The 9,060-nt window shown below is 46.2% G+C and overlaps 1 protein-coding gene across 1 annotated transcript in view; it reads left to right on the top strand.

Annotated features, from left to right (window-relative positions):
• The first annotated feature begins 2,938 nt into the window (after positions 1-2,938).
• Positions 2,939-9,060, top strand: part of LOC146208918 (uncharacterized) — a 28,511-nt gene continuing 22,389 nt past the window's right edge. The window contains exon 1 of the mRNA XM_084579503.1: positions 2,939-3,044. Coding sequence (XP_084435629.1) covers positions 2,949-3,044 — 96 coding nt within the window. The 5' untranslated portion in view covers positions 2,939-2,948. The remainder of the gene's footprint in view (positions 3,045-9,060) is intronic.

Here is a 9,060-nt window from a genome sequence, read left to right as displayed (position 1 = left end):
CACACGACTTTCTTGGTGGCTTGAACAGCACGGTTTTTATCACCCTGCTCAAATTGGATTTCGTCCATACATAGGTACAGAGGACGGGTTGGCTGTCTTGGCATCAGCAGTTCTATCATCTACCCACAGCCGCAATGTAGTTACCATATTAGCAATTGACGTTGAAAAGGCATATGACAACATCAGTCATGCTGCAATCCTGAATGTCATTGACATGCTTCATCTCCCTCCGAGAGTACGCACTTTTGTCGCATCATTTTTAGACGGAAGAAAATTTGCAATACGCCTCAGCGGTGACACTGTTGGTTCATTCGTTTCACTACGTGGAGTGCCCCAGGGATCAGTATTGTCTCCGACGTTGTTCAATATTACTTTCATCCCATTGGCGTGGCGATTACATGATATCCCTGAAATCAAGTTTTTGCAGTGACAACGTCACACATTATTCTTCAGCCACCTGCACCAGTTCTCCCTCCCTGGAAATGTATACAGTTAGGAGACAACAGGCCGACTGACATCCGCAGACCGACGTCTGCCAACTCGGCATCGTTGCTACGCCAGAAATTTGAAGAGCAAGATACTAACCTGCCTCAAGATTCCATAGTAGTGTACGTAGATGGAAGCCTGCAAGGCTGTGAAGCCAAAACGGCAATCTACTGTCCACGGAGACCTAGCCTGAATCAGACAACTACGTTTCAGCTTTCGGAACCACTCACATCTTTCTGCGCTGAGCTTGTGGCAGTTCAGGAGGCACTCTGCTCCGTGACTTCTATAACCATGCTCCCTACAGCCCACATTGTCATCCGCACTGACGCACTTCAAACAGTACGTCTGCTCCGACGTGTCAGTCGCTGCCCTAAAATTTGCCAGGACATCCACCAGCTTTCAGCGCGCATCCCACAATCAATACGCATTGTGTGGGTCCCACGGGATCTGCTGTCTTCCCAAATTCAAGCTGATTTTGCAACCCGCCTCGTGAACCAAGACGCATCAATCCCACGCTTCTCGAAGTCGACGACGCTACCCTCCTTTTGTCAAGAAAGGAGCACCTCCGGCGCCGCACACGTGCACTTATCCCTCCGTGTGCGATATCCCTTCCCCGCGGTCTCACCTGTGCAGAGGAGGTTGCGCTTAGGAGGATCCGGGTCGGTGTTGCCCTTACACCAGCTGTAACTAGGACGTGGTCATACTTCCAACACTTATATCCTCGCCCAGGATGCCCGATCTGTAACAACGAAGATGTCGAGGCCGACATCCACCACTAGCTGTGGGACTGCCCAGCACTCAAGCCAACACGAATCCGGCACCTGAGCATAGCTGGCCTTTCAGCAACCAATCCTGCCTCATACGTCACTTGGACGCAGTGACCTCATCATCGCTCACTTCTGGACTTCATAAAATCAGCCAACCTTTTTCCATTCATTTAATCATTTATTCATCCTTCATCTCATACCCTACTGATGCCCTGAGGCAATAAATATCGACTAAAAAAATGTTATGCCTTTTTCTATAAGCAGTTACTGTTCGTTCTCGAGAACACCTTCAGCTGCTTGCATTGGTAGGGAACCCACAGTCACCATAATGCTCGAACGGTGAGACTCACTCACATGGTCCATACCGAGGATGGCATCGCGAGACCACTGGGCTAACATGACGAACGCCGCCAGAAAGGCTTGCCTTTGCACACTAATTCTCGAAGTGCACACTCCCGTTAAATGCCCTACTGCGGCGCGTTTTTTTTTTCAAGCCATCCCATGCTGCTGTGACCTTACAATACGTCCACGCACAGAACACAGAAAACCCAAACTCCGTTGCAACTGTGAAGTTTTCATGTTTTGTCAGTTTCATCTCTGCTCTTTGAGACAGCAGAGTCAAACTTAGGTCAACTAGCCTTTTCAGATTAGAGCTTTGGTAATTTTCAGATTTGGTTTGTCCGATATAAATGCAAAACGTTTCATCCGTAATTTTGCGACATGTATTGTTATTTCAGTTTATTAGGATTTTGGACGTGCTTAGTTACCCATTTGTTTATCCGCGCTTTTTATGCTGCAGATAGCTGCAGAACATGTAATCATCCCCTTCCTTTCAAATGCAGTCTTCTACATACGGTTTATCTCTGGTAACCATTTTCGCGTTGTTTTATTTCAGCTCACCGCAGGCATATCAGCTAAAGGCAACGAGTCCCAATAATTTGAACGAATGGAGTAGCTTGGACAAATGAAATTAACGAAGGCCTATAAAAGGTCAAATGGCTTAGATGCCAGTAACTGTTTCTATTCCACAAGTAAATAATCAGCAAAATCTAATGATCTAATTATTTGTATAGGTAAAATTGTCAATTCAGGAATTGCAGGTTCTGTTCAAGATCAGATGGGTGATATATGGGGTCAAGGTACTATTAAACCGTTATTTGAATGCCATTGAAAAATGTTTGGACGAGTCATTTGCTGAAGCTTATATGTATCTCGCGCAGTGCGCAGTAAAAGCTCCAGTAGAGACAACTCTCAGAACAAATGCGTAATATTGCAACAAACTGATACGCTGTTCTTGATGCACGTCAATAATTAAAAAGAAGGCCGATTGATCTTCGCCAACAGATAACTTCAAAAATGAAAATATGTACTCCACATAAGCGATGTTCTTTTCGAAAGACTTCAGTTGACTACACTGGACCAGTTCGCTTCTTTAACTGCGTTGCAGTGCTCACCCGAGAAAACGCGTCGTTAATGGCGCTGTTTATGAGCGACAACCAATGCAGAAGCGCGCTGTTTCCGGCAAACTGCTGCCTCCTTGATCACCATCAAAGCCCATCCTTGTGAAGAAATACTGTGGCTTATAACAGGCATGCCCTTCATTCTGGGACAGCAGCTGCGACACAGCTGCGTTGGCTGCTCGCAGAACATTTTATGTGCACGTTCAAAAGTATCGGACACACGGCGTCTATTGCTATGGAAGTCGCTTTCCGCTGTGCACAGTGCCTCGTGCTGTTGTTGGTTTTCGCCAGCACAAAGACAGAGAAATGCCACCCTGTGGACGTTATCAAGGTGAGACTCTTACTAGCCGAAATATTCTTTCTTGACAGTTATCTGATAAACTGCTTTGCAGAGAAATCTCACGTTCCACCATTTGCACATATTGTAAAACATATTGTGAGGCACTTTCGGCTAATTACCTCATTATATTTTGTGGGCCTCTACTGAGGCCTCCAATTACCGATTTTTTCATATTTGTCAAAGCCTGCTTGAGTTCCAAAACCGAGCCTCGATCGAACTGAATTCAGTGTGAATCTTAACGTGTTTGGATAACTAACTCGCATTTCGCCTAACCGCACTTAATGGTCTTTAATTTTGTACCATCTTCCTTGTGTGATATAACTCTAGACGTTTAAAATAAAGCTTTGTTCAGTACAAACGAGCATAAAATCGATGAAGATTTGTCAGCTTCAGGTATCCATGGCGATCCAGTGTTCTCGTACTTGAGTTTGAGTGTTTATAATTGGCCTGCTGTGGAGATACCTCAGTTTTAGTTTTTAATCTTTTCTATTTGCGAGCTGTTTTATTTTCGTAACAGTGATCATTTTGTACTTAAGAGCTAGTATTCTATGAATACTAGCCGACTTCAATTCATCCCAACTGTCTCTTTACACTTTTTCCTGTAGATGTGGGGTTCAGCAACGACTTAGCACTTACTGTGTTGATAATTCTTTGTTTCGGAAACGCATTTCATGATATCGAAACGTCTCTCTGACAGCTCAGATTCAACTGTGGTTTATCAGTCAACGAAGTTTAAGATAACAGATACTGCCTTGTGCGTATAGCTGTAGCTCACGGATGTTTACTGAGCCAATATCTAATTGAATGAATACCATTATTTTCAATAGAATAAGGGCGAATCATACACTGTACTTGAAATGGAACCAGCTCAAGACAAACACCTATCTGCAGTATATCATGTGACTTTAGAGAGAGGGGGCTAGGACAAGGAAAACAAAAACACAATTTAGCATATAATTAGGAGTGCCTAACGCAAATATCTTAGCGGTATCTGCGGTTCGACAGCAATCACTTTTTCCTCGCAAATTCAGGGAGTTAAATGTAAATCTATACTTGCCCAGAACTTCAGGGGTATTCTGAACTTATTTCGAAAACGGACTGACTCCAGTGGAAGCTTTATATATTGGTTTGTCAGAACACTTGCCGAGTTGGGCGTTCCAAACTAGGTTTGCTCCCGAAATGTTTTAAACGAGTTCGCAAAGGCTTTTCCAAGCTCTCGCCCCTAAGACCAGATGTATGGCAAGCGGACTCTTATTTGTAAGGAATATAGTCGGCATGTTTGAGCACTTACCTCGCGCGTGGAGGATGCAGGGTTTGATTCCCTGTGTCGTGAGTAGCCGCCGAATAATACAATGCCTGGTCCTCGGCCTTTTTTTTTTTATTAAATGCTTAAAAACTAGCCCTTTCTACCCACTTTCTCTGAGGAAAAAGGCCAACATGCCAAAATGCACCGCATGGCGTGCATTGTAAAGGTTTTACACTGAGTGAATCACTTACCAGTCTAAACAAGCAAACGAACAAATATTAGTGGAACACCTAAGCGGCGCCTTAAAAATCTGATGCGACAGCGGCCCGTGGCAATCTGGGGTGCTTCATTGCAAAAGTGATGTAGATGAGCAGTTTGTACAGCAGAAGCAGCTTTCAAACCTCACAACGAGGAGGCGCATTTTGTACTGGCAACAACGTATCTTGTCTGGATTCAGTGGTGATGGTCGCCTCATGCCACAGGCACAGAATTTTTCACCATACATTTTTATGAACGATATTATTATTTATGAACGGTCGAAATGCATCAAGCTCACTTTCAAGGGAGACTGCATACCATCGCATGTGAAGGTTGGACATTTCCGACACACGGTCCGGCCTTTCGTGCTGAAGCCACTTCAATGCAGAAAGTGTATGAAGATCGGGCACGTAAGTGCGGTCTGCAAACATTCCATCGTGTGTTCTAGATGCTCCGAGTCGCATAGCGGCGACATTTGCCGCGCGAATGTTCTGAAGGGTGCCAACTGCCATGGCCCTCATGACTCCTCCTCAAAGGACTGCCCCCGCTTAAAGACAGAACGGGCAGTGCTGAAGCAAATCGTGCGTGATCAATCTACACACAGAGAGGCCGCTGCTAAGGTGCGACGGCGTCGTTCGCGTCGCCGAAGATCATCGAAGAAAGCAGTTAATTTTGATAGCAAGGCCTCGAGTACTCCTGCATCTTGTTCTATTCCTATGCCTGCAGTTTTAAATCAAGGGACCTCGACGGGCAGTGAATCTGGAGGTGCTGCCTCAGACGTTAACTGGCCACCGCTACCAAAACCTTCCACGTCCGCTGTGTCAGGAAACTTGCCGCGAACCGAATTCCCTGCTCCTACTGCCGAACTAGAGAAACGTCATTATATGGGACATGGCCAAGACCTACAGGTAATTGCCATTCTCACGTTCATGATGAATCCAATTCGCGCTGTGCTATCTAGTCTGCAAACGCCAGCAGCACAGAATGCGCTACAGGTTCTGGACGCGCTAACACCAGTTCTAGCGGCTCTACAGTAGCAGACACAATGGCTCCCCCAGCATTAACATGTGGAAAAACACTCAAGGACGCCTCTATTTTTCAATGGAATGCCCGTGGGCTTCAGTCCCGAATTGCAGATATTCGAGAATATGTTCATGCAAATCGCATCCCCATCCTTGTTAATTGTGAGCCGAATGTACCAAAAATCTCACGACTGTCAGGCTACGAGGCATTGCATCTCCAACGCACCAGGGGAACAGCAAAGTCATCATTTATATTCTGCGAGAACTCACATATGTAATCCATCCGGTTACTCCCAGCAACGAGAACCCGTACGTTTGCCTGACAGTGAAGAAGTGTTTACACTTGTGGGTGCGTATATGTCGCCCTCCAGTCGTTTTGACGCCACACGATTGCGCGACTTAATGGCGATTACACCTTGCCCTTGGATCATCATAGGAGACTTTAACACTATCCACATGATGTGGGGAAGTGTTCGAATGAACCTCAAGGGAAGAAAGCTTGTGTCCTTCGTCTCTGATCATGACCTGCAATGTCTTAATGACGGTACACCGACCTTTATTCGAGGGGCAACTTACAGCAGCTGTCTTGATTTAGCTTTCGTCTCTCGATGCCTTACCAACAACGTCCAATGGTGTGCAGATATAGAAACACACGGAACTGACCACATTCCTACATATGTGATCATTAATGGCCTTTCCACATCTACGTCTGTCCCACGAATGCACCACATCGATTGGTCGGCATTTCAAGCACTTATGGAAGATGCTTGCACAGCAGGCCTCTCTGCAAGTATTGAAGAGAAAATTAAGGAGGCCATGATAAACGCGACGTCTTTCTTGACCCCAGTGCCTACCTACACAGAGTTTAATACGGAATTACAGCGCCTGCGAGCAGTGCGACGGAGGGCAGAGCGTAGATACCGACGCACGATGTCGCGCCTCGACCTCAGAGATGCGAGGCGCCTGCAAACGAAAATTCAGCGCCGAATTCAAGCCCTCCAGGCAAAACACTGGCGGTCACTCTGTGAAACGCTTGATCCCGCAAGCCTTTATCACGCATCTGGAATGTCGTTCGTGGTCTCCAAACATCCCCTAAACAGCTCTATCCATTCAAATCTCTCGCACTCTATCAAAGACGTAGTGAGGTCGAGGTAGCAGAAAACTTCTGCGCTAGGGTAGCAGGCCAATCGACTCCAATGGCAACGCTAAATTTCAACGATGTTCCAGCTTCACGGGATTCACGAATGGACCTTCCCTTCTCCCTGGAGGAACTTGACGCAGCGCTGGCTTCTTGCAGACGGACATCATCGCCAGGTCCCAACGGTGTAACATACACTGCGCTTGCAAATCTTGGACAAGAAGCTAGGCGCGCCCTTTTGGAATATTACAACAAATCATGGAGTGAGGGTACAGTTCCAGACGAGTGGAAGTGCAGTCGTTTAGTTCTGCTCCTGAAACCTGGCAAATCGCCTCTGGACTTGACATCATACCGTCCAATTGCACTGGCTAGTTGCGTTGGTAAAGTACTTGAAAGAATGCTGTTTACACGTATTGAATGGTACCTGGAGCGCTACCGCATATTGGGCGCGAGCGCCACCACTGGAGCGAACGGCGCTAGTGTCGACCTAGGGAAGTAAGTGGGATCACGTGACTCCTCTTACTGTTGCTATATGCAGACGCTCGATTGAATTTGTGCGTTTGAAAAGCTAATTTTCGCGTTTATTTTTGTAGTTTTGGTTGATAAAGAGTGCCAGCCTCTCACTTTTCGATTTTGCATCATTACTGAAGCTGCTACGGTGCGTTACTGCTCTGTACCCGGAGGTAAGGAGGAAACCCGGCTCAAGCTCCCATTGCTACCCGAAAGAAAAGCTAACAGAATCTTCGTTAATCAAAATTTGAATGAGCAAAGAAGCGAGGGATCACTCTTATGATGCTCGCAGCGGAAATTTCAGGGAGCATGATTTTGTCCATGGAGTTGGCGCTAAACAGTTCGGTGAGCCGCAGAAGAAACGGCGAGCGCGTTTTAATTAGCGCTTATCACTTGTGAAGCTAACGGCATATTATTGCTGGAAGGATGGGAAAGATGGTGACTTCTTTATGCGGCAGCACGCTTCCAAAAAAAAGAAGGATCATGCGAAAGCCACAAGTTTTCTAATTATTCTAAATTAACGCGTTGACACGGAAGTTTAACTGAAGTAATCTAGAAGCTTCTGCCACTTGGGGTAGCGGTATGAATGGTGAGTTGTCTCAGGTAGCGTCTCCAGAGCTGTAGTAGTTTCAAATGACAGAGTCCGTGAACGAACGAAAGATAGAGCATTGCATGCATATTGTGATGTGCTGATCGAGTCGAGGTGTGCGTAAAAAAAAACAAAAACTACTTTGCGCGGGGAAAACAAACATCCGCTCTAACCAAGAGGGCCAATATCGGTATCCACTGCGCAAGAATTCGCTGCGTGGAATGCACCGTCTTCACACTTGTTAAACATTATTGCATGTCATGTCCGCAGTCAAATTTGTCCCGTTGAAGAGAGTGTGAGAACGGAGGCGCTTACGCCGGCGCTATGCGAAGGCGCTCAGCCTCTGTCAGTCTCCTGACAGTTCTCTGATCTCGCAGAGGAATCCTATTAGCTGTTCAGTAACTGTTTAAATCTGTTTGGTTGTGTGGCAGCTTCAGTATATTTTTTTAATAACAGCAGCAATGCTGCAGCCGGTGCGCGTCGTCGTGTGTAAAGCTCGCCAACTTCGAGAACTCTGATTCGGTGAGGTGCTTTCTTGCCAAATGAGTGGGTCTATAATACCTCAAAATAATCTTTACCCCAAAATAAGCTTATACAGGCCCAGACAGAGGTGTATATTAAATAAATAAATTAATGTTAACGCGCAACTGAAATTCCCAGAAGAGCATCCTACAGCAGCCGTTCAATGCGCGTATTTCTACTTAGTTCGTCATGCGGGCACTTTCGAGAGTTGGCGCCACGGTATGTCCTCGCGCCCAATATCCAGATATTATGTCAGGGTTTCGACGTGGACGCTCTTCGATTGACAACGTGGTGGACTTGGTATCATCTGTACAACACCAAAAAATTTTGAAGCGCTTACCCACGGCGTTGTTCCTGGATATAAAGAGCGCATATGACAACATCACTCACCAGGCCATTTTGGATGCTCTGGAAGCTGCCGAGCTTGGCGGTCGTGTTTTTTGCAGGATACGCAGTTATTTATCCAACAGATCTCACTTTATGCAGGCTGAGGACGGCCCAACATTTTCTCATTTCACTTCCCGTGAAGTTCCACAAGGCGGAGTACTAAGCCCGACGCTTTTCAATCTTACTCGTGTCTGGCTTGTCGACTTAATACCTCAGTCGGCGCAACTTTCAATATATGCAGACGACATCTGCATCTGGGCATCAGGAGCTACGTGGCCACAGGTTAGAGCGAGGCTTCATAATGTGGCAAGTATAGTTGCGACCTACCTCCACCA

Source organism: Amblyomma maculatum, chromosome 1 (genome assembly GCF_055883805.1).
Source record: "Amblyomma maculatum isolate TAMU_Amacu chromosome 1, ASM5588380v1, whole genome shotgun sequence".
In the NCBI taxonomy this organism is placed as follows: Eukaryota; Metazoa; Arthropoda; class Arachnida; order Ixodida; family Ixodidae; genus Amblyomma; species Amblyomma maculatum.
Note: the sequence above shows the minus strand (reverse complement) of the source record. Positions and strands in the feature narration are given on the sequence as shown.